This window comes from Paramormyrops kingsleyae, chromosome 3 (genome assembly GCF_048594095.1).
Source record: "Paramormyrops kingsleyae isolate MSU_618 chromosome 3, PKINGS_0.4, whole genome shotgun sequence".
Taxonomy (NCBI): Eukaryota; Metazoa; Chordata; class Actinopteri; order Osteoglossiformes; family Mormyridae; genus Paramormyrops; species Paramormyrops kingsleyae.
Genome location: NC_132799.1, coordinates 13,042,193 through 13,069,358, shown reverse-complemented (window position 1 = coordinate 13,069,358; position 27,166 = coordinate 13,042,193). Strand labels below are relative to the sequence as shown.

At 47.6% G+C, this 27,166-nt stretch overlaps 2 protein-coding genes across 7 annotated transcripts; both read right to left on the bottom strand.

Moving 5' to 3' along the window:
• Positions 1–701: 701 nt before the first annotated feature.
• marchf8 (membrane-associated ring finger (C3HC4) 8) lies at positions 702–17,767 on the bottom strand. 4 transcript variants are annotated; one of them, XM_072709647.1, is made up of 8 exons: positions 16,481–17,767; positions 10,794–10,981; positions 6,395–6,474; positions 5,648–6,229; positions 4,098–4,278; positions 3,680–3,815; positions 3,398–3,412; positions 702–2,819 (listed from the first exon to the last, which is right to left on the bottom strand). In XM_072709647.1, the coding sequence occupies exons 2-8, from the start codon at positions 10,887–10,889 to the stop codon at positions 2,518–2,520; spliced, it is 1,392 nt and encodes a 463-aa protein (XP_072565748.1). In that variant the 5' UTR covers positions 10,890–10,981; positions 16,481–17,767; the 3' UTR covers positions 702–2,517. The 4 variants fall into 4 exon arrangements, with proteins under 4 accessions (XP_072565748.1, XP_072565749.1, XP_072565750.1 ...); XM_072709648.1 differs by lacking the exon at positions 3,398–3,412; XM_072709649.1 differs by lacking the exon at positions 5,648–6,229 and having other exon boundaries at positions 16,481–17,141.
• A 135-nt stretch (positions 17,768–17,902) lies between these two features.
• Positions 17,903–26,812, bottom strand: zfand4 (zinc finger, AN1-type domain 4). 3 transcript variants are annotated; one of them, XM_023824244.2, is made up of 11 exons: positions 26,769–26,812; positions 26,387–26,459; positions 25,015–25,269; positions 24,273–24,348; positions 24,039–24,106; positions 23,748–23,934; positions 21,996–22,152; positions 21,042–21,740; positions 20,764–20,818; positions 19,836–19,953; positions 17,903–19,091 (listed from the first exon to the last, which is right to left on the bottom strand). In XM_023824244.2, the coding sequence occupies exons 3-11, from the start codon at positions 25,190–25,192 to the stop codon at positions 18,956–18,958; spliced, it is 1,674 nt and encodes a 557-aa protein (XP_023680012.2). In that variant the 5' UTR covers positions 25,193–25,269; positions 26,387–26,459; positions 26,769–26,812; the 3' UTR covers positions 17,903–18,955. The 3 variants fall into 3 exon arrangements, with proteins under 3 accessions (XP_023680012.2, XP_023680013.2, XP_023680011.2); XM_023824245.2 differs by lacking the exon at positions 26,769–26,812 and adding an exon at positions 26,683–26,766; XM_023824243.2 differs by lacking the exon at positions 26,769–26,812 and adding an exon at positions 26,585–26,760.
• Positions 26,813–27,166: the final 354 nt, after the last annotated feature.

Below are 27,166 nucleotides of genomic sequence, written 5' to 3'. Positions count from 1 at the left end.
TGGCGCCAAGAGCCCAGCCGTCTAAGAGCCACATCCTAACACATGGACAGAAGTGCCCTTTCCAGGCCTTCAGACACACTGCCGGGTCCTCAGTCTGAGAAAACTCAATGGGAAGCTAAGCAAGGTGATGAACTTTCGCCTTTCGCAACCACAGAGGAAGCGGGAAGAATCAGTGTGAGAGATAGAACCCAAAGGAAGTTCATCTCAGATACTGTTAGTCTAAACATTTTTCAGGTTATTGAGTGGTTACAGATTTTGCAGATATCCCAGTGACCCCAGCTTCACAGGAACCCTCTCACCCATCATCATCATCATCATCATCATCATCATCATCTTCTTCCCCTCACTTCTTCTGGTGAGAATCACGGTAGCAGCATGCCAAACAGGGCAAGCCATAGGTGCTATCTGGGAGACATCATCCCTCCAGCATGTCCTGGGTCATTCCCAGGGGCTCCCCCCTGTGGCCGGTGTCTGGAACAGCTCTGCAGAGAGCCGTCTAGGGAGGATCTTTATAAGACGCCCAAACCACCTCAGCTGACTCCTCTCTATCCAAAGGACCGGCGGCTCAATTTCTAGGTCTCTCTGGAACTTCAAACTCCTCACCATATCATAAAGAGCCCAGAAACCCTGCAAATAAACCTCAAAAACTAATACATACATAATAAAGATGAGAAACCTCAAAGCAATAGAGAACTAAAAGGTGTTAATATTAAACTTTATTACATTTTGAAAATAACGCCAACATGAATATTTTAAATAGCACACTCAACTCAAACACAAAGGACTCAAAGTCACAAAGTAAAGTTACAGAGTGTGGAACAGTATCAGTACAGTAATAAGAGCTAACAGGGTCGGATGATTGACATATCAGTCACACACATACACAGCCTCATATGAAAGAGACAGAGTTATTAACCATAGCAAAGGCTTGGAAAGCTGTCTAAAATGTCACCTGGCACAGAGGCTTCGCTTGCATTAAGTGAATATGAATGGTTACTTTGGAAATGACTTTATTAAAGGTACAAGTCCCATGAAAACAAGCCAAACAGTACATATGGCTCCACCGCATGGCCAGGATTCCTAACTGTGAAACTGTTTCACTGCCTCTGGCCACTTCAGAGCCTTCCAACAACACATGGAGCCCTGCTCCTCGGTCATTATCAAAAGCCTCAATTACCACTTCACAAGACTGACATTTACCAGAGGGCACAGAAAACCAAACACCTTAACAGCACACAGTCTGTAGGCTACTGGTCACACTTACCGAGACAGAAAAGCGGGTTATGGTGATTGTGGGCCAAACCCAGATTTTTCTCAATTACTGATTTACAATAAAAGCAGTTTTTTTTTTTTTTTTTTAACTGTTTGACAATGTATACTGGGACGCCATAACAACATTCCTCAACAGATGGCAGCATTGTTCTCATGCCTGAAATGGTCCTCAGTGCAACAGCAGGTAAGGCAACATGAAAATGCAGAGAAAACCACTCTGCTTAGTGTTAGGGTTACGCTTGCTACAAATAGAGCCCCTGTATTATGGAGACTGATCTCAGAAAACACTGCTTCTGGAGAGCGCTGATCTAGTATGGGCTCTCTGGCTACAACCTCCAGAGAGAAAGGCTGTACTCTCAGACTTCCACCCAGAGAGGCCAAAGGCTACACCATCTGCTCCGCACAAGGCCTCACAGCCTGGACACAGAGTACAACAGCAGGGACTAAAGACAAAGAACAATACAGGGCAACAGCTGCTGGCTTACTGACTTATCAAGGTCATGTCAGATGAAGTCAGCCAACAGGCCTGCAGGGGTCATTACAGATGAATTATGGGTCATGACTTAGCAACATTAAAATCAATAGGCTTACAAATACACAAACTAGATAAACAGAATGAAGAACAGATCTTCAATAACATACTCACGATTAAAAATAGACAAACGCACAGAAGTCAAAGGTTACAGGTGTCCTGCGTCCTACAGCAGACAACCAGCTCAGCCGAGGTTTGCGTCATCCTAACTGCAGGAAACTTCCTTCCTTCTTTATGGAAAGTGCGTGTAAAATCTGTCACGCCCTCAAGCAAAAGACAAGATCTGATTGGTTCAAAGTGGTCAAAATACAACATGATATAAATATGTAACAAATACAAAAATCATTCTTGGACCCAGGTATTTCTGACTAGGTACAACTCCCACTATTTTTGAAAACTGGAACGAGCACTTCTGGAGTAATTTGTTGTTCTTAATCCCTTCTCTGACAAAGACCTATGTCTGGGATACAAAAGCCATAGAAAACAGGAATATTTCAGCCGAACTTCAAGTTTTCCTCTTTAAGTTACATACACGTTATAAAGCAATTTATATAAAAAGTGCATGAGCAGATGAGGGATGTGTAGCGCTGGGATCGTGGGACTCTGCTCACGGCCTGGTCCTCACAGTCATGCCCATGGCCAAAAGTCCCCACCACAGTGCTACCACTGACCACTGCAGTACAGTTCCAGCAGGGGGCGCTGCAGAAAGCCACTCAGATGTGCAGGATTTCCACACTGTAGTCCTCCGTCTCCGTGTACTGGGACGAGTTTGTGTCCGGCTGCATGGGTGCCAAGGCCTCCTTGTCACAGGGAGGCTCGCTGGGCGCTGGCTTCTGGAATACGATGTTCCTGGGCACCTGTGGCCGATTCTGCACATATATCACTCGGTTGTAGGCCTTGAGTCGACGCCACAGCTGCACATAGACCTTGCACTGCACGTACATGAACACAAGTCCGCCCGTGAAGCCGATTGCTACCACCACCAGCTTGGTCCAGAAGGGCCACTCCAGAATCCCTGTAAGCAGAATCCATAGCAAACAGGTCAGAATGCGCAGCATTCAAGGTCAAATGCTACAAGAAGGACAACACTGAGACAAACTTCAGAAGCTACATTTGACTTAGATTCCCAAGACGCACTGCCATCAGTATATATTTTGATAATGCCCCTTAAATCACAGCCTTCCAGTTCTGCATCACATGGTCGGGGTAATGGGCAAGGTTTGAGATTCCTGAGTCACTTCACCACCCAGCCCCTTTAATTTTCCACCAAATCACAGAGTGCCATGCAGAAGGGCCAGCTGGACCACTGATTCACACCAATCGCATGCAAGCAGCAGCCTGACGGAGCTGCCGAGGTGCCCTGGCAGTTCAAAAAGCTGCTTTCAGGAAAGGTATGCACTATTATCAACATCTGCACATCTGCACTGCATCAATAACAGCTCCAGCTGTTACAGAAACAGCCCAGCCTGATGGGCAGGGGCTGAACTCATTGGCCATCAGGGGGCAGCGTTACACACACGGAGTTTACAGGGACCCAGAGAGCATGTGATATGGCATTTTAACAAATGACATGCAATGAGAAGAGGCCTTTACCTGGAATTCTTCTGGCTGCATGGTCAAAAAAAGGTCAAGCTTAATATATTACTGAAAGATGTAGTTTATATAGAGAAGGTGATCTACAGCAGGCAGACATTAGATATGGCAGTCCCCAGATTTGAACAGAGAAGCAGGTAATATGTGATATTGGGATGAATATATGACAGGGGCTCCTGTTGCAGGCAGCAGCCAGGGGGCGCTGTGGCCGGCTGGCCTCAGAGTGAGAATGACAGATGGCAGGTGTCCGCCAGCGCTCCAGCTATGTGCCGTTGGCCTGACCTGTTTTGATCTCCTCGGCGGTGCGGTCGATGAGCACGTACAGGGACCACACCACGCAGGTGATGGCGATGATGTGGAAGGTGACGGAGCACACGATCTTCCGCCGCTCGCTGGGCGCCATCTGCAGCTTCTCCCACTGCAGACACAAGTAGACGCCCGTGCTCACGTCACACCACGACCAGCCAATCGCTATGCACCAGGGTATCCCCAGAGGCTGCAGGAGGGGCACAGTGCCCCCCTACCCCCTCAATCCAGTGGTGCAGCTCAGAACGTGGGCCCCATCCCTTCCCTTAAACGCTAAAAGAGTTTTTCATTGCAGGTGAGGCTAAATAAAACCTGACTGTATGGAGTTCCTTGCCAGGCACCCCCGTAGCTGACTGTCTGGAGCCCCCCCCCTCCCTTTGGGCCGAATCCTCACCTTACTGAGAGGCTTCAGCTTGGTCTCCATGACAAAGTGGTACTTGCAGAGCTCGCAGCAGCGCGTGTCTGAGCTCTTGATCCACTGCTGCAGGCAGGCCTGGTGCACAAAGCGCAGGCTGCCAGTGCAGAGGCAGGGGCTGATCAGCGGGCTGTCCTCATCGCCGTCACAATGGCAGATCCTGCTCGGGGCGGGGGGAGATATTAGCAGCAGGCTGTGCGGTCTGCCGGCTCATACCTTCTGACTCATGATGCCCTGCAGCGCCCACCAGTGGCAAAGTAGTGCAATGCCACAGAACTGCCAAAAGAAGCTAGCTGCACCAGTGTGGTAAGGGCAGCTTAACAGAGACACCATCAAGACTAAAAATCACTTTAAAAGTTATCAGACAATCACCTCCCTCTGCCTCCCCTCCCCTGTCATGAATGTTGCACTGTGGTTTCAGGAGGAATGTTACTTTATTGCACTGGGTACTCTACATTGCTGAGATCACTATAGTGCTTTACTTGACACTTGGCTCTTCCCAGAATGCTGAGGAGAGCAGATGTCGTCAGCTTTCATAGTTAGAATCCACAAAGTCACTATAAACTACCCTAATAGAGGAGGAGATCAAGCAGGAGGAGAAGCAAAAGGTCACTCAGACAAAGCAGGAGAGGAGGAGACCCTAGGAGAGGAGGTTAAGTAGGAGGTCTCCCTGCGAGAGTGGGAGGTCAAGCAGGAGGTCACCCTAAGAGAGGAGGCCAAGCAAGACGTTACCCAGAGAGAGGAGGAGGTCAAGCAGGAGGTCACTCAGACAAAGCAGGAGATCACCCTAGGAGAGGAGGTTAAGTAGGAGGTCTCCCTGTGAGGAGTGGGAAGTGAAGCAGAAGGTCACCCAGAGAGAGGAGGAGGTCAAGCAGGAGGTCACCCTAAGAAAGGAGGCCAAGCAAGAGGTCACACAGAGAGAGGAGGAGGCCACCCTGAAATAGGGAGAGATCACCCTGAGAGAATGAGAGGTCAAACAAGAGGTCACCCAGAGAGAGCAGGAGGCCACCCTGAAATAGGGAGAGGTCACTCAGAGAGGAGGTTCAAGCTGGAGGTCACCCTGAGAGAGGAGGAGGTAAAGCAGGCGGTCATCCTAAGAGAGGAGGAGGATCAGCAAAAGGTCACTCTGAGATAGCAAGTAAACTAGAAGAATAGTAGCCAACATCTGATAAGCTGGACCAGCTGCATGGTCCAGAGACAGCTTGGAGGTAGAGGTTCCCCAAAAAGCAGGTCAGCACACCTATCAGAAGGTGCCTGCATGACTGGAGTAATGTGCAGGTTAGGTGTCATTCACTCTGCACAGGGGCTCCACATGGAGGTCACGTAGGTGGGGGCACAGACCACCGCTCATCACTCAGAGGGGCAGAACAGGGTCATGTTTATATGCAATGAGCAGCAAAATATACTAAAAAGCAAACTGCAGACTCTAAGACAAACAGGCAGAGGAGGCAGGAGACAGGAGGAGGTGGGAAAGCCATAGCAAGACGCAGGAAGCGGGATGCAGGGGAAGCACAGAGCAGAGCACCAACCTGCAGCAATCAGCTGACAGCGAATAGGGAGAGAGTGGGACAGTTTTGTCTGACGGGGTGGAGGAGCAGCGGTCCAGATCACTGTCCCCCTCTGGGGAGCAAAGAGGAGCCACCGGGGGCCACACGGGCCGCGCAAGGGACGCGTCATCATCACTGGGCGGCTCGCTGACCCCCAGGATGCAGCTTGAGGACTTGGAGACGTGCAGACCGCATGCAAAGCTGCCCAGGCTTCCCACGTTGGGGGGGCGGGGCACGGGGGCAAGTATCCCCGTCAGCCCACCGATCAGCTTGCAGGTGTTGGAGAGCAGGGGGGCCAGGGCGGGCGGGGCCAGCTCGCCATCGGAGCTCGGCCGGTCGATAAAGCGAAGCCCGTGGGAGAGGCTGCCCGGCCGGGGGCCCACGTCGTCCAGCGAGCGGGAGGAACGCAGCGGGCCACCCGCCCGCAGCAGCGAGAGCCAGTCAGGGCTCAAAGGGGAAGAGGCCAGGCACAGAGCGGTCACCGGGGGTCCCCCGCAGGGAGGGAGCACCGCCGCAGTCTGCAGCGGCTGCTGGGGGCCCGCACGCACTGCCGTCGCATGAGAGCTGCATGCAGGAGGGGGCCAATCAGATGCGAGAAAAAGGGGGGAAAAGAAAATGAAGGCAAAAGACAGACAGGCAGGACAAAGGCAGAGCGACAGGGCCGGCGGACATGCTGGGGGGCCACATTTGGCATCCGGGAAGCAGGCGGAGCGGCCTGCCCCAACGCACCTGCAGATGTCCTGGATGGACGGCGTGACGGAGGTCCTAGGCAGGTTGCAGGGCACGTTGACAGAGGTGGGACTTCCTGCCTGAAAGCCAATCAAACAATGATTCTGATGAATAAGGACCTGTGGTCATCATCTGAAGGGGAGGTGTGGTACTTAATTTTTGCTGACTATTCCAAAAGCCTTTCTGAATGCAACTAACTGTGGCTCAGCTCTCCAAAGGCTGCTTAGCTCTGCCAGGCAGGAACATGCCTGAACAAATACTTAGAGAACCCTCTGCTGTCCTTCAGCCCCCAGAGCTTGGGGGAGGTGCACGCAGACACCCGCAGACATCCGCAGACACAGGTCTCCACCTAGGACTAACTGGGGCTTCAGCTGTATGCACTCCCCGTGATGAGGAACGGGAAACAACAGCATGTTTCACTTCCCCATTATTGGCATTGTTCATTAGCCATATGTGAAGTCCATTTGTCACATTGCCACACTGCCCCCTGCTGGCAGACAGCTCTGAAACTGAACTCGCATGAAGTCTCCTTTTGTCACTACGGCAACCCAGCATAGCGAAGCGAGGTGCAGCTACCTGGGAATGGGACGGGCAGGCACACCCAGCAGGCCGTCACCCTGCACAGCGAGGCCAGGGGCACAGGGGAAACCCGCAGCTGGTTACCCGAAACAGGGGTGGTCCGTCATCGTGAGGGCTGGGGTGCTTCCCAGGGCCCCGGGGGCCAATGGCTCTATAATGGTACTTCAGTGACACTGGACTAACCTGCTCTACGCGTTCCTGTAGCCGTTATAGCTCTTAATGCAAACAACTTGGTGAAGCATGATCGATTTCACACGGGGGCGTGTTCAGTGAGGCCCTCTGGTTCACGGTGTGATTTCTTCAGCTTGCTGCTCAGCCGTGTGAGGAACAGTGAGGCCTGATGGGAGACAGTATTTTACCTAACTGCCTGTCTGCATCTACGCCAAATCCAACAGCCAGCAGTGAGCTGCAGCTCTACACCGAGAGCACCTTCTGTCATCATGGCATTCAAGTCAAAACCATGGTGAAGCTGCAACAGAGACATGAGCTGCTACATAAAGTTCAGGCAGATCATCCAGCCAGTAAGAAAACATTCATACTTATTGGCTTTTTATTAGCAGTTTTGTGATCAGAATGTCTAAGGTGAGCAGTGACACAGTAAGGATTTTGTAACATGGTACACTGGCATGCAGTGTCTCTGGGAGACAGAGCAGCATGTTCAGTGGTGACTTGGTCAGACATAGGGGCCATTTTCACGAGCTCACACCCCAACAGAAAGCGACAACTCCACCTTCTGCCTGTTAGTAAGCTTCAAACACACCCACCGCCTGCTCTGCTGCTGCTGTCCAGAGCCGAAGGCCGACCTCACGAGCTCGCTGATCTCACCAGATTGAGATGGAGAAGCCACCTTACTTAGACAGATGGCAAATGAGGACAGACAGCCGACGTTATCTTCCCGAGCTGGCAGAGATAAGCGGACTGAGCGGGTGCAGAATGCACTCAGAGGTCACTAAAAAGGACGTACTCAGGTCACAACACCTAACTCAGACGGCACTGCAGGCTCTGGCCCAAGCTTCCTGCAAAACTGACACTAAGCTGTTTAACGGGGTAACAATGGTATCACACACCCCCCCCTCAGCAGGCTGACAGGGGCACACACAGCAGAGCCTGATGAGAAACAGGGTGTTAATGTCATTCACATCATTTATTATGCATTATTATGGTCTTATTATTGTATACGTATCATTGAATATTTAATTGAAGTTATAGTAATATCTATTTCTTTTAGCAATAATGTGTAGATCAAGACCCCTATATTGATTGTTTTGGTGTGACTGTGTGTGTAAAGATTTTTTTTTGGAAGAAGTTGAATGGAAGGAAGGATTATAGAAACATGGAGCAAGTTTCTGACCATGAACCTCTTTTCATTGTAAGATGATTCTATAAAGAAAAGTGTATTTTACTTACATTTGCTGCATTCTACCACTTTGCACGCGTCTATCACTTCACTCCGTCACTTTAAGGAATGGCAGAGATACTGGATCTGTCTCCATAACACAGAGCAGCGGGATGGACACTGAGAATGTCTGACAGCTGTGACATGGCAGCAAGACCCTCACCCACCCCTCAGCAGCAGCTCTGCGGTCTGGGCTGGACGCCGCTCTTTGCCAAACACGCCTACTTCCTGCATTCTTAAGCACTATGGTGTCACATTACCCCCCCGGATATGACAGAAACCAGACCTGCACTCATCCCCCCCCAGACACAACCAGGAAAAGTCCTATTGCAACCTCTAATCCCTCCTGCTTCATTAATGGGACTTTGAAAGCAGGGCAGTCGGAAGAACGCAGACCAATCTCTGTGAGGGGGACAGTTAGACTAATAGATGTCTCTAAAAAAAAAAAAAAAAATCACTGGTAGTGCAGGTGTGCAAGAGTCAGATGGATAGCAAAATGTAGACTTTTAATACCAACTTTTGCACCTTGGTATCAATGACAAATCAAAATTAAATTGATACTATCAAACCTTTCCCAAAGCGCTGATTCGGAAGGCCTGTTATGTGATGTAACTTCGTAACGTGTGCAAAAAACATGTACAGCACACTTACATCAAAGATCAAAATCTGGAAAATGGTTAGATCATTACCATTTAAAATTTTTGGCATTGGTATATGGAACAATGTTAGCATATATCCTGTAGCAGACTGGCATCCCGTCCAGAGTGCAGCCCAGTCTTGTGCCCTGTGCTGCCTGGCATAGGCTCCAGGCCCCCCAGTGAACCCCAGCCAGGAAGAGCAAATGGAAGTGGCTGTATGGTTCCTCAAACACAGAACATGATCTCAACAGAGTGAAGTGCCACCTATTGGAGGGAAGAGGTATTGCTGGTACTACCCCATGAGACTAAAAAAAGACTGGTATAAAGCTGGCTGAAGCCTTCCTGGAATGCAGATCCTAATTCAGAATCTTGAAGCCCTCTCCTCCCTGGAGGTGCCAAATGCACCCGTCTACCTTAACTACAGTTTGCACACACAGAGCACCAGCTAACAGGCTAGTGTAGCAGGTGCTATGACAGTGACATGGCCGTGAGGACGGGCAGAGCCTCTGCGTCGCATTCGCATGAGAAATGAAAGCCAACCTTTGAGCCCGAACATCTCCACGCGACAAAGGGCCACTTGTGTGCGGAGATGAAGGTTAGGCTCTGCCTGGAATTGGTAAATGATTGGCTGAAGGGTGTGTGCCAGCAGCCTCTGGCATCACGACAGCTGGGCCCAGAGGGAATAAAAAGAGGAGCTTGTGTTTTCTCTTGATAGGAAAAGAGGACTGGGGGCCCCAAATGCACCTCATGGTGGCCCCAGGTGGAGAGGGAACGCTTTGGGGTGCTCAGGCACTCGCACAGCCAGTCTGTGCTCAGGTTCCTACAAGCCACAGAAGATCACGTCACCAGTGAGACGGACGTAACGCGATGGCTCTAACGTGTACAGCGCTGTCTATTTACAGTCCAGCAACAGCCACACTATGGTAAAATGGTATAGCTCTGTATTTTCAGTCACCCTGCTCAGCAAACCCACAAACTTGCCAATTGGTATCTTCTTTCAAGATTTCAAAATTCAAACAAGTGCTGCTTTTGAAGTATCAATTATTATTATTAGTAGTAGTCTTATTATTAATGTTTTCATTAGCATAATTAAAGAACAGTTAGGCAGTGCCCAAAGCTGCACGGTGCCCCGTGTTTCACGGAGTTCAGGGACACTTGGCACTGGCACGGTAGTGGCTCAGAGCTTCAGAGTGCGATGTTAGCACATGGGTATGGTGACGGGAGACAAAGCTCCGCAGACCAGCTCAGTGTGTGCAGACCACACTCCACGCCCAAAGACGGCTTCGGAGACAAAGGGAAGCTCTCACATTACCCACAACACATAAGCTCAACACATTTTAACTGCATTCCATCTGCGGGGACTCTCTGCTGAAAACTATTCCCATTACAAACTGAGCTGTTATTTCTGTTACAGATGTGAAGGTGAAAGGTCAATAAAATAAATAAATCAGAGTAAAGTATGACAGCTTGATCAATGTTAGCTACCATTAGACAGCAGTTCTCAAGCTACATCACTGGTAAACATCCAGGTCCGGTAATGTGCAAGATGGCGACTGCAGTGTATCTGAATGCATGCATACTGTTCTCACGCATACATATAGTACATACTACGTTAACGGTCAAGTGATTTCAGATGCACCCCTATGTTTGCTATTCAGCTGAGCTGGAGACTTGCAGATATGAGCTGTCACATGTCGCACGAGGTTGAGAAGGACGATTGCAGGTGGCTGTTGAGTGGAGCCAGAAACCTCCCACTCAGACAGACCCCACCCCCCCCCGTTCTCACCTGCCGGTCACGCTCCTTGGTCTTGCTGCTTCCTGACAGGCGGGAGGAAGTGACATCGCGGGGGATGACGGAGGCGTGGTGCAGCGGCATAATCATCTCAGCTGATCGGGGGGAGGGAGGGGGGGCTCACACACTGGGCAGCCGTCCCTGTGCCACCCGCATGCCGCACTGAGGCACTTGGCACCGATCTGCGAGGATACATACGGTGCCGTTAGCCGCGGGCCGGCCGGGGAGAGAGCAGTAACAGTAACAGTAACAGGCAGAGATACGCGTCTGTGCCTCCATCACACACATGTGTGGTTTTACACTGTGACCTCACGAAAGGGTCTTGGAATTCATTTCCATTTGGATTCAGTGCTGTCACACATAGCCTGGTTAAAACCACAGGGGACCAACAAGTGACCAGTGAGAAATGGATAACACCACTAATTGAGGCCACCTCCTCCCTGGCTATCTTCCTCCACTCTGGGTGAATTGAGCGCTGCACAATATATCGACGTTCAATGTTAGCAGCATCAGAGCTGAAGACACAAATACTAAAATAATAGAGATGATTGCACTGGACGATTAGCAATTTCCCGCAAGAGATTTCGCCATGATCAGCACTTGCCACTTTCAATAAGGGACGCTACACCATGTTGGTGACCCCTGTTTTAGAGACAGGCTGTTTCACTTCTAGCATCTTGTGGCTGTGTGGACTGTGCTGTGCTCGACCATATCCCATCATGCTCTCCATTAAGACATGCACACATGTATAATGTTGAGAGCAAGCTTGAGGTCCGAGGGTCAGGCTACTTATAAAGCGCCTCTGGAGCACTTTGGGGGGGTCAAGGGTCTTGCTCAAGGGCTCAACAGAAATGTGATTAGTCGGCTGAAGCTGGAGCTCCAACTAGTGACCTTCCAATCACAGGCACAGAGGCTTAACGCGCTGAACCACAAACCGCCCCCACAGTCTGGCTGTTCTGGATGACAGCCTTAGCACAAGGAGAGCCTTCAGGGGATCCTCTAAGGGGTTCCTCCAACAAGAGGGATGCGCTTTTACACTCCGCTGGCCTTGCCTGGAAGACAACCACATGCAGCAGTGCCCTTCCACCACCTGCCTACATTCACAACTCTACGGATCGGTTTAAGCAACTTTGACGGACTTGTATAGCTTTTGCAACTCACGGTGAAACAAATATAGGTGAAAGCAAAGTTTAGAGTCCAAGTGAAGGGTCAGCCATTTATCCTGTGCCCCTGGAACAGATTTCAGGGTTAAGGGTCTTTGCCTGAGTCCCATGTGTGACACGAATAATGTTACGTCATGTCTGCAGCAGGTTTGAGGAGGAAGGTACAAAATATGGAACCACAGCAAAAGCTTGCAGAGCAAAGGAGGCCATAAAGGCTGACTAGGCCAATAACAACATGGCTCACCGGGCCAAGCACGGCATGCATCTGGGATGATTCAGCTTAAGGAAAACCTGCGTGATAAGTCAGCCCTGCACTAACTGTAACAGCAACAACAACAACAGTAACACTAACAATGCCCACAACTGCCCCAACAGGCCAACACTCTGCACTGCCTCAGAAAGGGGCCTCCTCTTTAACTCAACATCCAGATGCCTATGCTCCTGTGAGGTGCTCATTTCTGGTGGGCAAGACCATGTGACTGAGGGCATGATGCCCCAGTGATTACAGAACCATCCACACGTGGCTCTAGCCAGCACACAAGGCCATGATGACAGTGGCTGGCAGTTCTGAATGTTGAATATAGGCCTCCAGAAGGACTTGGGAATAAGCTTCTTAGAACAGCTGTCAAATTACATGACTCCCCATCTTCTCAAAGCATTTACACTTATACACTTATGTCTGTGTGTGATGTACTGAGTGACTCCTTAAAAGTAGGAGAGAAGCAGGACAGCATTGGTGGATTATTGGTCATTTACACCGAATTTTGTTGTCAATATAACCAGGAGAAGGGAGTGTTTTGTGACAAGTAACAATCCGTATTCGCAAAACATATACTTGTACATATATTGACAACGGCAAGCTCATTCAAGCATGCTTTAAGCAGAATAATTTATGTAACAAACATTTATATGCCATATCTTCCATTTTAGAGTAAAAGAACAAAAATTGAAATGTCAGTAAAGCACTCGGAGAGGAAAACAAAAACTCATGCAAGATTCAGCCTGTAGCTCTTAAAAGTTATCGAATTTTCAGAAATATAGAGATGCAAGTAAAAAGGTATCCATTACAACTGAGGTACAAAAATAATTCCATCTGCTCAATTTCCGGTCCACGACATTCAGGTTTGATGGACTCCCCGAATAATGTGAGGTTAGCCATATACAGTATATGCCCCATTTAGCCTCTCGAAGTAGCCTAGCCTGTCTTTGTCATCACTTTGACTTAAATTATTTTGCATACTTTCTCTATGTCAAAATAATTGCTGCTAAAACAAAGGTCATAGCCCAGCCACTTAGCCTCATCACCTTACATAAGATACACAACCATAAAATATTCTCTGCGAGCGTACTTTGTGTGTTGTAAGTAGGGCTGAACGATACTGGAAAAAGTTCACAGTGCAGTATTTAAAGGTTTTGCGATATTTAAGAGTTTAAAATTATATAGCCAAATACAACTTATCTACCAACAAAGCCTGTTTAATAAGTTGGCGGCATTGCTGGTGTGCTGATAAATAACTAGCTTTTGCTCAATACTGTCTCTATGGAATACAAAATATTTCCATAGAGCGCAAGATTAATATCGTTTCATGACCAGTTCCTGTTCGCTTTTCTTCTCTTCACTTGTTTGTGTTTAATTCCTCAGAAATGCGCCACACAGTCTATGAGTGAACCAAAAAGCAAGCAGGTGAATTATTATGAATGTCTCTGAGAGCACATGGACATCTCACGCAAAAGCGTTAAACTAGAGAGTGTTTTTTTTTTTTACATATACTTGAAAATGTTGAAGTCTTTCTAAATTTTGCTTGGCTGACCAAAAATGTTTTAGCGCATCTTACTGATGCTGTGAAGTGAACACAGCAGATTCTCGCAGGTCCTTGCGATATGACAATTGCATGTGCATGAAATGCCATGACAACACTGACACCTTTTCTGTGCACCGCTTTTCGGCAGATGCTCTGGATTCATTCCGTTCTCCAGAAACATGTAACTTAAATTAACTTAAATGTTGTGACTGAATGGGCACCTTACAATATTTCTTTGGTTCCTGCCTCACACCAATTGCCATGTATTTATTGTACTCTGTTATGTGTTAAATATAAACAATTATTTGAATTGTCAAATTAATTGGTAGATTACTCAATTAGTGAAATAATTGATAGTGACAGCCCTAATATCAAGCACCTCTAGTAGAGTGTACCCTACAAAAACCCCAGTGCTACCCAAGAACATTCCATAATATATGTCGTTGAACTGTGTGGCCGTCATAGTATCCTAAGTGAACACCCACTCACAGCTTCCGTCAAAATGCACTGGGAACCACTTTTGGTGGACTGGGATACCTCTGAACCACTGAGGCTTCTGCTCTGCTTAGTGGAGTTCCTCAACTTCATATTCCTGATCTCTCAGACTGTGGAATAGTCAGAGTAATGACTATTTGCAGATACCACACAGACCTGTAGGGGGCATTAGCACTGAAAGTGGGTCCTCACTTTGACATTCATACAGATGGATGCGTTTCCTGTTACTCAACAGTAGGACCTTTGGGTCACAAATATATGTCTATAAGCTCTACGCCCACAGAGCAGTTCATACACATAACCACAATGCTGTGAACAGAAACATGAAGAGTGCGCTGACCTTGTCACCCTCGATCAGAAAGCTGCGGGACCATCTGGGTCACAGGAAAACTGGCCCTTCACTGAAGGAGAGGACAAACACACAGCCAAACTAATAGGAAAATAGTACTGCATAACAAAAGGGGGTGAGACATAGAGGGACAGCTCTCCTCGACAAAGCAGAGTGAGACAGGGACAGACAGCTCTCCTCGACAAAGCAGAGTGAGACAGGGACAGACAGCTCTCCTCATCAAAGCAGAGTGAGACAGGGACAGACAGCTCTCCTCGACAAAGCAGAGTGAGACAGGGACAGACAGCTCTCCTCATCAAAGCAGAGTGAGACAGGGACAGACAGCTCTCCTCGACAAAGAGTGAGACAGGGACAGACAGCTCTCCTCGACAAAGCAGAGTGAGACAGGGACAGACAGCTCTCCTTATCAAAGTAGAGTGAGACAGGGACAGACAGCTCTCCTTATCAAAGCAGAGTGAGACAGGGACAGACAGCTCTCCTTATCAAAGCAGAGTGAGACACGGACAGACAGCTCTCCTTATCAAAGCAGAGTGAGACAGGGACAGACAGCTCTCCTTATCAAAGCAGAGTGAGACAGGGACAGACAGCTCTCCTTATCAAAGCAGAGTGAGACAGGGACAGACAGCTCTCCTTATCAAAGCAGAGTGAGACAGGGACAGACAGCTCTCCTTATCAAAGCAGAGTGAGACAGGGACAGACAGCTCTCCTTATCAAAGCAGAGTGAGACAGGGACAGACAGCTCTCCTTATCAAAGTAGAGTGAAACACAGACAGACAGCTCTCCTTATCAAAGCAGAGTGAGACACGGACAGACAGCTCTCCTTATCAAAGTAGAGTGAGACACGGACAGACAGCTCTCCTTATCAAAGTAGAGTGAAACACGGACAGACAGCTCTCCTTATCAAAGTAGAGTGAGACACGGACAGACAGCTCTCCTTATCAAAGTAGAGTGAAACACAGACAGACAGCTCTCCTTATCAAAGTAGAGTGAGACACAGACAGACAGCTCTTCCCATTTAGATCAGGACACCTGTAATTCCACCAGGGATGTAAGAGCAGGACTATCAGCATGACACAAATACCACACACAATTCTGATACCCAACTTACAAACTGTACTTTTAAGCAGCTTTACAAAACAAATCCACACACACCATAGGTACAACAATTAAAATGTGATTATATTAGTTATACTTAATTATAGTTTCAAATTTCTGAACGTGATTTTATACAGTTTAAACAGTAATATATTCAAGAAGTCTTACATTAAGCTGCTAGATTATTACCCAGCTCTCACACTGTTCTATTTTTTTATATATGCTCAGAGACATCTCCGTTCAATTCATTAACCTGACAAAACTTTGTCATATACTGCCCATCCCGTAACATAAAACGATGTTGCTCGTTTTTGAACTCGACATTTATACATAACTGTCATGAATGATGTAAAAGACCTTAAAGAAACACAAATTCATTAAAATAAACCCAGTTTGCATTTTAAAAACAAACGCGTAGTGTTCTGCAATCTTAGTTCAGCCGATATAATAAAAGGAATTTGCAGCACTGTAGTTTAACTCTATGTGATGACCACTGTGAAGCGGAGGTGCCGGGATGAGCTGGCGGGGAGCGGGCCCTGCATCACGGCTTAGCCAGCACTGACAGTAGCTCCCCCAGCTTACTCCACACCGCCTCCCCGGACCCTGGGTTACCCAACACCACCTCCTCCCAGCCTTATAATAATGTCATTATGGGGCTTACTCTCAAGGCAGGGGAAAAGGAGACAGTAGGAGTTCGCTCCCACACATCACGCACTTCAGCGACTCCGACGGCTTACGAGCACGGGTTTATCGACAGAGGCAGAAAAGGTGACTTACCTGCGGTCCGGAGGCCGAAGCTGTACGGTGTTTGTTTCAGGAAGCCATCGAACAGCTGGCGTCCCCACTTCCGCGTCGAGGTGGACAGCGCATGCGCGTTCCGCTCCGTACGCCCACACGTGTCAGCTGTATCTAAAGCACCTCGCTTGTCGTATAGGCGGCCTTCGTAACTATGGGCTGGTTTGGGCGGTTATGTACTGGTTATATATATATCACTACACCCCTCCTGAATATAGCTGAAGATTAACATATCAACTGATGTAGTTTGATTCTAAAATATGTTGACGTGTATAGTTTTAACCACTGAAAATAATCCTAAAATATCGCGGCATTCTGAACAAGATACCCCACGTGCAATTCACCGTCAGCGTAAAACTGCCGATCAAACTCCCCATTCCTCCAACGAAGATTCCACTGTAAAAGCACGATATTCCAGCATTGGCAGTATGCTAAACAGTAGACTGGCTGTGTTCCCAGAATGCAGAGTTCATACAAATATTTACTATTTAACGAGACTTTTCCCATTGAAAGCTGAGGCATACCAGTAATCCCTGTCTTGCTTGGAGGTTTGGAATGCCATCAGGCACCTTGTTAGGTGTGAAGTGTTGCAGCTGCATGGGGTTTTGGTTATATGAATCACACTTCGCTGTGGGAGGTAGTGTGTCACTGGTGCCAAAAAGAACTCGCACACAATAACTTGTACATCGACACAATGCATAAGGGCTGTATCACACATACTTAGAAAAACAGCCTGTACTATAAAGCTAACAGTGCACATGACAGACTATATGGTGTAAAATACACTTTAACAGTGCACTTCTAATTGCATCTCCCTTAAAGAGCCCTAACCAATAGCCCTAACCACAACCAGGACTGATACTCTTCATAGGCCTGGATCTACAGGCTGAGGTAGATATAGAATACCTGGGTTGCCAACTTTGGTTAGCTGGCTGGCGTGAGAATTTCGAAACAAGTCTACACATCCATGTACATGTATGTAACAGTTCTACTACCTTGTAAATAGTAGGGTTTGCAAACTACCCCAACACTTCTGATGTAGCTAATTTTAGGTTTATAATGGAATGATATAGATTCACCGTAAGATTTCTTATGCGTAAGAGTCAGAGAGTGAGTGCCACGCCAGATGCACGAGAATTGGCAACCCTAGAATACCAGCTGGTGCTCACCCAGGGGAGGCTCGTTCTTGGACAGACTGCATCACAACAATCGTGGCTGTATCACCCGTGACTGAAGATGGGTGAGTCTGAGCAGCAAAAGCCGTAAGATCTGGCAGAGTTTGTTTTGTGCTACTTTCACAGCAATGAAATGACTTCCTGTTCTGACTCCCGCACCCTTGCATTCCAAGCTCTACCATAAAAACAGGGGTGGTGAGTGAAACAGCTTAGATTGTAACACACAGTGTTAAAACATGCCACCTGGTTTATTTTTTATTTAACAGCAAAACAACTCATTAAAAACTGGCATCAAAAAAAATAAAAATAAATGGCAAGTTACTGGCTTCATCCATGTTTTTTTATCCCAAAACATTCCAAACATCCACACACTAGTCATTTTATTGCATTCATGTGTTGTTAATGAGACAATAAACAGCTGTGCTGCTAACAGAATCTGCCTGCTCCTTTCATCCAAGGCTGGATTTACACCAAGACAAAGATGGGATGTATCCAAATAAAGAAATACATAAAATACCCTAAAGTTACTGTCAAATAGAGGTATGCATATTAATTATTAAAGTGCATTTTAGAGAAAAACCTAAACGCAAAGAAATCTTTAAAAAGTAGGTGACTCAGGCTGTCCCTATGCACCATTTGTCATGCTACAGTTTCAGCCATGTGCCAGATACATTACAGAGTTGATTTATGAAAGCAGGGTGGGGTCACCCCATGGAGACAGGGAGGACCAAGAACTCAGAGGGGCAGTGTCACACCTTAGAAATGGGGAGAGGCACAGACTCGGAGGGCTAGAGTCACATCATAGGGGTAGGGTGAGGCACTGACTCAAGAGGGGCAGAGTCACACCTCACACATGATAGAGACAGGGCAGAGCAGGGACTTGGAAGGGCAGAATCTCACCTTAGAGAGGGAGAGAGGCACAGACTCAGAGGGGCAGAGTCTCACCTGAGAGAGGGTAAGAGGCACAGACTCAGAAGGGCAGAGTCTCACCTTAGAGAGGGAGAGAGGCACAGACTCAGAAGGGCAGAGGCACACCTTAGACACAAGGAGAGGCACAGACTTAGAGGGGCAGAGTCTCACCTTAGAAACAGGAAGGAGCACAGACCCAGATGGGCAGAATCACACCATGGGAGTAAGGTGGGGCACGGACTCATCAAGGAACAGAATCACACTTTACAAGGGGCACGGATTCAGTTGGTAAAGAAACCGCTGGTTGGTGTCAAATTGTTTAATTTTGTGTCCATGTATGAGGCTCCCACAAAGGGACTCAAGTGCAGCAGCCTCAGATTTTAGGAAGCTTGGGGGCGCTGACGACGGGGAGGCTGTCCTGCAGAACGCGGCGACCCATGCCCTTGTAGTCAAAGCTGCAACCATGGGCCTCTGGATAACGGTGCGATGCACAGAAATTGTTACCGCACCTGCAGGGACAAGCCATTGACAGCAGGTCAGCCGCAGATGCAAGCGTGTGGGCATCTGCCTCTCATCCTTCCCAACAAAACCTTCAACAATCAAGCTACGATACTAACGAAATCATAAACAGCGTCGTTATGGATACTAGTGGAGAAAATAACTATATTGTATTGTACTGTTTTCACTAAGCTGGCAGATCTGCTGGAGACCTATAGGGGTCTTTCTGCACCACGCCACCCCACATCCTGGGGTTAGCACGCACCGTCAGTGTAACCCTCAGCTGGCTCTGCATTCCTCCATTACCAGCTGCTAGATACAACAAATAGCTTTTATCTCATCTCTCAGTATTAATGCATAAAAGTTTCTTGTGAACCCTGATGAAGTCTCCAGAAAACTCTAGGTCAGACTGGGGCTAAAGGAGATATTTTACTGGCCTGTACAATCATTAAAATAAAAAAATAATCTGAAAAGGTATATGTTAAGTCCCATGAATAATCACAAATTAACTGTTAATTAAATTACTTCCATTCCCGCACGCAAAAACGAGTCTCTTCAAAAAAATACTCATTCAAAATGTCAATCTTTTTAAAAAGAATGGATGTCAAAAACATCTAATGGATCTTCTATTGTAGCTTTCATGGGGCATTAAAATAACCATCAATAATGTCCCCTACTAACACAGTCTTATTTGGGCCTCCACAGTAATCGTGCAGCTGGAGTGGGCAGGAGGGGGCTCTGGACAGGGGGCACACCTGCACTCGTAGCTGGACGCTAATCCGGTTCTCTTCCCGCACATGGAGCAGTGCTTGGAGTTCTTCTTCTTGGGAGCTGCCGGGGTCTTCACCGGCGGCAAACTGCACGACAGGGCGCCTGGGGGACAGAAGTTCTCACTTCAGGCCACAAACTTACGGCTGCGACCTGCCCTGCAGACCTGGGTGCCATGCCTGTACACTCTTCTTCCAGGTGTACTTCACTTACTCATCTGAGTCATGCAGTTTATGGTTAATGGCTTTGTGGTTCCTCAATATCCTCCAGCATCGTGATATTGTGACATTGTGCTGCACCATAGATTAAATCAGACCCTCCAACTGACAGCAAAGATCAGTGCAGCTCCCCCCCCCCACTCTGCCCCCTGCCAGGTTAAACCCCACCTCTGGGGCACCTGCATCCATCCAGGAAGGCAACTTTCCAAGGAGGTCTGGGTACAGCTGTCTGTTAACTGTGAATTGCAGCCAGGAGAGAGTGATCAGATTCAAATACGTCTGAAATATGAGTATTTGGTTGTTGTGGCTTTGGGCACTGTGTTCTGAAACCTTTGCCACATTCAGGTAGCATGATCATCATGTAATACTATTTCTTTTCCAACCTGGTCCTTGGGGACCCTCAGGCAGTCCACATTTTTCTCCCTCCCAGTTTCCGGTAGGAGCAAAAACTTGGACTGTCTTGGGGTCCCTGAGAACCAGATTGGGAGACACTGACTTAATCTATGGAACTTAACAACATACTGCGGCTCTGAGAGACCTCCAGGGCAGGAGCAGCCGACCCCCCAACTAAGGAGGCTGGTTCTGCCTGCAAGCATCCCATTCTCAGAAGCCATCACTTACTTTATCCTTTGATAATGGGTGTTTCATGTGTAACTGCACTGTGGTGACTTTGTGCTCTGTGGCTGCAGTAACTCACCTGTTCTTCTCACTGGGCCAGAAGGAACTCCGCAAGGACCTCGGGCACATCCAGGCTGCAGAGCATCAGAGCAGAATTAGGGAGGGTGGTCCTCCTACCCGGCCTCAGGTATATGGGTGTGTGAAGAAGTGACCTCGCTTGGGCCAGTAGGTACCTGCCAGGGTGGTCTAGCCCTGCTCTGTGTATGTGGTTGCGTATCAGCCTGGTCTATCGAGCATTAGACCGGACATATCACCTGTCGTGAATGTGTGTATTTGTGCAACAAAGTCGAGACTCACCACGGACATTTGTGCGGCCTCTACAGTGGACACCTTCCTCAACAGGCTCCCCGTGGCCCCCTGATTCGGACACAGCGATATCTGGCCCGTCACCTCAGAAAAGTCCTGGCCTCCGTTCCCAGGAATGACTACTGCCTGCAGGGGGCCCCCTTGGATGCACTCGAGGTGGGCGCCACGGGAGGCGGGAACAATCGGCTCTGAGGGAAGGTGGAGGGGAGGGAGCTTGCAGCGCTCAGCACCTATTGGTTGGGTCTCCGTGGAGGCCACACCCCCGGGAAGCAGTGGCAGCAGGGAGGCTGCACCACTAGGGGTCTGGGTTGAATTGGCCAGGCTGGGTGCTGAGCTGTCCAAGCAGAGAGGTTCTGGTTGCTGAAGGGCCAGTGGGTCCATCAGAACTGAATCATCTATCACCTGCACTTTGGACTCCTCCCCTGGTGAGCTACCCAGTATAGGTCGTTCGGGGAAGACTCTGTCCTTCAGCAGTTTGGAGGTGTCCACCTCCAGCTGGGACATCTTAGACGAAGTCTGCGTCTGGCCGAGGAAAGGGCATTCCCAAGCAACTGAGGCATGTGTTGAAGGTGGGCCCCCAGCAGGGGGCAGTAGCTGGCCAATTTGGGGAAGTACAGGGAACAGGCGAGGGATAAAGGTACTGCTGCAGGGTGAGGGTCCCTCTGGAGGATGGGCTCTCAGCTTTGCAGTCTTTGCAGTCCAGAAAACACAAAGAGGTCACAGGAATATACAAATGAGTGGTTAACAGGTTCAATGTGACTTTATGGGTCTGTGGCTGCACTGCCGGACTGTTCAGGGCGCTGACTGACATTCATCATTAATAAATAAGAAACACGAAACCCAAACTCTGCAGCATACTGAAATGCCATGAGGCTCCTACAGAACTGACCCGGCAGCACCGACATGGACCATAAACGCGGAGGTACACAGCACTTCCAGCCCTACCTTCCTGCTAAGGTTCATGTTCTCCATCTTGGCCTTCAGCTGTTTCATTTTCTTCATGGTGACAGTGTTTTCCAAGGTCTGCTGAGCTGCTGTAGGGCTTTCGATCTCCCCGTCCTCCTCTGCCTTCTCCGTGTAGAGGTTATACACAGAACCAGTGCTAAAAGCATCCACACAGAGCATTCTTTTATAGGTGTGGCTATGCTTGTCACAATACTGTGCATGTGGTGATAAACTGCAAGGTGTGACTCTGATCTCAGCCTCAGCTCCTGTGTAAATGTCCTATTTCTTTGATATTTTTAGTAAGATTGCATTTTTATTTTCATCAATCACAGGTACAAAAAAAAATGAAAAGGGCCTGAAACAAAAGTCTTTCAATTCTTACTTGGGAGATTTTCTTCCACTTGTCCTTGCAAAAGGCTTCTAATTCTGCAAGATTCTTGGGCTGTCTTGCACGCACTGCTCTTTTGAGAACGATCCACAGATTTTCAATGATGTTTGGGTCGGGGGACTGTGAGGGCCACGGCAAAACCTTCAGCTTGCGCCTCTTGAGGTTTTCCATTGGAGATTTTGAGGTGTGTTTTGGATAATTATATTGTTGTAGGACACATCCTCTTTTTAACTACCGGAATTTGCTGGTATTTATTCAAATCCATTCTTCCCTCTACCAATGACATGTTCCCTGCGCCACTGGATGTAACACATGCCCAAGGCATGATTGTTCCACCCCCATGCTTAGTAGTTGGAGAGGTATTATTTTCCTGGAATTCGGCAGCCTTTTTCCCCCAAACATACCTTTGCGCATTGTGCCCAAAAAATTCTATTTTGACTTCATTAGATCACAAGGTCTTGTTTCCAAAATACATCAGCCTTATTCAGATGTTCATTTGCAATCTTCAGATGCTGAATTTTGTGGCTAGGATGGGTTTTCTTAAGTAGACTACCATGAAGGTCATATTTATTCAGGTGTTGCTATACTGTAGAATGGTGCACCACTACACCAGTGTCTGCTAAAATCTTCCTGGACGTCTTTTTTCAGTCAAACGGGGGTTTTCATTTGTCTTTGTAGCAATCCAACAAGCAGTTCTTTCAGAAAGTGTTCATGGTCTTCCAGATCTCAACTTCAGCTCCACCATTTCTGATAACTGTAATTTATTAACAATACACATAGAGGAAGCAGCTATCCGGAAACGCTTTGATATCTTCGTGAAGCCTTCTCCTGCTTTGTGAGCATCAATTATTTTATTTTTCAGAGTGCAAGGTAGCTGCTTTGAGGAACCCGTGGCTGCTGATTGTTGGGACAAAGTTTGAAGAATCAGAGAATTTATCCAGCTTTGCACTTCGAATCACCTGGGGTTTCCCAGCGATGACTGTGAACAAGCCATAATCCTAATGAGCTAATGAAGGTCTGGGACCTTGGTAAACGTTATGATACCTCAAATATGTTGGGGTGCCCAAAGTTTGCTTCAGGCCCTTTTCATTGTTTTGGTATTTTATACCTGTGATTGATGGGGAAAAAAGTAATCTTGCTAACAATAGTAAAGAAATGTGTCATCTTTAACCTTATGCCTTTTGGTGATCAGTTCTTCTGTTCACATAACTATTGACATTAATAGACATTTTAAGCAAGGGTGACAAAAGACTTTTGCATGAAGCTGTAAATGTTATGTAATTGGTACACGGTGCCTAAGCACAGCAGGCATGTGGACTACTCATGATGAAAGAACAGGAGCTACGCAGGAGGTCACAACAAACCTCAACAGCTCTGGTACAGGGGTCAACATGCCATCGCCTCGGTCAACGATGCCGAAGAGATTAATCTGCTCGCCCTGGCAGTACACCAGGAAAGCCAGCTGCTTGTTGGGTGGGCTCCTCTCCCAGACATCCTCCTGAATGGCATCTACATCATCTGGAGCTTCAAGGCTCATCTCTCCTGTGGGCACTAGGAAGATGAGGGCAGGAGTCAGAGTTGTGAAGGCGTCATGGATGAAGACTTGCTCCATGATGCTCAATGCCCTCCACAGCGATAAGGGTGACAGAACCGACCTTTGCGGGTACTGATGGGCCCCCCCTTCATGGCCAACACTAGCTTCAGTGTGCATCCATCTGAAATGCTGAGCACAGATGGACATGTCTGGGATCAGAGTGATGCAATGAGCCTCTGCGATGCAATTATAAAAGGTCCTTCTCTACAGAGTTATCCTGAAGTTAGGATCAGTAGGACAAATTCATTTAGAATTACACAGCAAGTATGGCTCAGTGTGCGGCTGGCCTGCTCACCTGTAATGGTGCAAACGCTTGTCATTTTGCAGCTCCACACCATTCCATATCAGATGCTGCTGCCCTATGGGAACACCTTTGGGTGGATACAGTTAGCATACTGTTAGCGTTCAGAGCCCGGTGACAGGCTCATCTTAGCAGGGACACCGATATATGGGAAGCGTGCAGGAGAGCATGTCATACAATCCACTCCAACAAAACTCAATGCAGTAAAAACTCTTCTATCTGCCATTCAAATAACCGGCACAATCCTAAAACGCGAGTATAAAAATGAGAAATTCATAATAATAAGTAGTCACACTATTCTATTACAAATTGACAATAAACTAACTAAAAATAGTAAGCAATTTTAAAAAAGGATTGTGCAATACACATCAGTTCCTGCACATTCCTACTGAGCAGCACGCTTCCATAGTCTGCCTCCTTGCTCTGCTATTGATCACCTCGCAATGTGTTCGGAAAAATATGTGACTTAATATAACAGTGAAATAATCACAAATGTGTATGAAAGGATTAAAGTAAGTGTAAGGAAAGTGTTACAATTCAGTGTTTTTCAAGAGTAACATTTAACTATCTGGCAGAGCCTCGTTGCCAAAACTGCTGGATACCATAACTTTTAGTGGAATGATTTTAGTGGAAGAGACCACTGAAACATGGTGACTGGGATCGCAACCTTGTCGGCTGCCTCAGGACTATGAGGGACCCTGGAGAACTTCAGATGTAAGGAGAGGTTCGGCGGTACCTTCCAGCCTCTGGATCTTGGCCTTAACTGACAGCAGCGTGTCAAAGAGAGAGACCCGAAGCTCAAAGCAGGTCCCCGTCAGAGTCTCAATAAACAGCTCCACTGTCCCGTAGCAGGACGCCCTCTGGACTGCCTCTGGACGCTCATCGAGGAAGGGGGGCTGCTTCCTGTGCTCCATCGTGGGCGGGGGCTGTGGGCGGAGCCCAGAGTTGTAGTGGGGAGGACCAGGAAAGTGCCTCTTCAGGGTTCCTCCACCTGAGATACAGGCAGGGAATAGCTTAGCCATTTAGGAACATGACGTTTATGATTCAGATGGCCACATGTGGCCAGTTAGAGCTGTGGCTTGATTACCAGGACAAGAGTAATGCTGAAGGCAGCTGAACACTAACTAAACCCAGGGGTATGCAGAACACGGGGAATCTGTGTACTATAACTGGATGTCAATGAGATCTAGATGGAGGAGAATACAGCAGCAAAGCCAAGGTGACTACCCCTCCTACTGCCTCCTGCTGGTGGAGGGCACAATGTCACAATCGAACAGGCAGCATATAGTGAGGGGTTCAACATGTTTAGGGAGCTGAACTGAGACAATGGAAGTGAGGCCAAGATGGAAAATATACAGCAGAGGTCTGATTTTGGGTCTCTCCCTATCATGGACCATGTAGCAAGTGATATTCTATCTAGGAACAAAACCTGTAATCAAATGACTTCTTCTCAAGTGAAGGAGAAATATCATTTACGGTATGTTGCTAGAAGTGATGACCATTATCCTGTTACTTTACAAATGAGTGATGACAAGTGATGTTCAATACCAGTTCTTCATCATGTCAGGACAAATCTGTTCCAGTATGTACTAACCATGTCACGACTTATTTACCCTTATTATGTAGAAGAGCAACTGTATATGTCATAATACAAACTCACATATAAATAATCTTTGTGAACAGCCTGTGGCTGGAGCCAAAGCATTCAGGCTCACTCTGGATTTGCAGCACTATGTGTACTCAAGTAGCAGCACTGTGTGATGTGGTCTCGAGCAATTCAAGTGTCTGTCCTCTATGAAATCCAATGGACGATTTCTCTGCACACTGCAGGTGATATTTCTAACACTGCCACCTTCATTAAATGATCATCCTCAACGCAGCCGTGGTTGAACCCGTGTTGACAACGGCAACGCAAGACCAGGGATGGCCATGAAACCATGAAACCCTAATCAATTTATCACACACTGCCTTGACGATTTGGGCATAAGAAGCGAACCGGTGGCGACGTGGAAAACCGCCAACCGTGACCGAAATCATGCTGTCATGCTGATGTCTCTGGATGATACACACTTCGCCCACGCGGACTGTTATCTAGCGTATTATCTCACCTTAAGGGCATCCCTGGAGCGCCGAGGGTAGAGGAGCGACGGACCGGCAAATTCGCAGGTCTTCGGTGACAAGCTGCATTCAAAATGGTTATAAAGAGGCAGTCTTGTTAATTTAGTTTTCCGCGATGAACGGCTACACAGCTGGTTAGCAACCAATAACAAAAGATAAAACCAGCAGCCTGTCTTACTAACAAGTACCTCTGTCCTTGTTTTCAGTGTCACGGCAACTATAATAATAATACAGTTCTTCTAGCATAACAGCGCACTATCGATTAACGTAATAATAGCACTTTTACCCGATTTTACTTTTCAACTGCCACGGTTTTTATCTACACGAGACACAAAGCAAAGCTACATGGCAACTGATGCTCATTTTACAGACCTCTGCTGCTGTCTTTCAGATTAATCAACGTCGCGGAATGACCCGCCTATTAAAATATATCGGCCTGACAGCTAACCAATGACGCGACGGCTCATGCAGCAAAAATGTCAGTAAACCAATAGGGTGGGTGCAGGGGCGGGATCAGCGTGTAAGATTAGACGAACAGGCGCTACCGTCAGTAAATATCCCGGATGTTCCTTGTCTCCCAACAATTATCACTAGTCACTACGGTTGCTGTCGGCACGGATAATTTCCTCTTATCATTAAGCACTTCCGGCATCCTGTCACGTTTTCTAAGATCTACGCTTACCCGCAAAAGTATACTGGCTTGTCAGTTTTTGAATTTGGTAATCATAAATTTTTAAGTTACTCTAAAACCGATGCCCAGTATATTATAT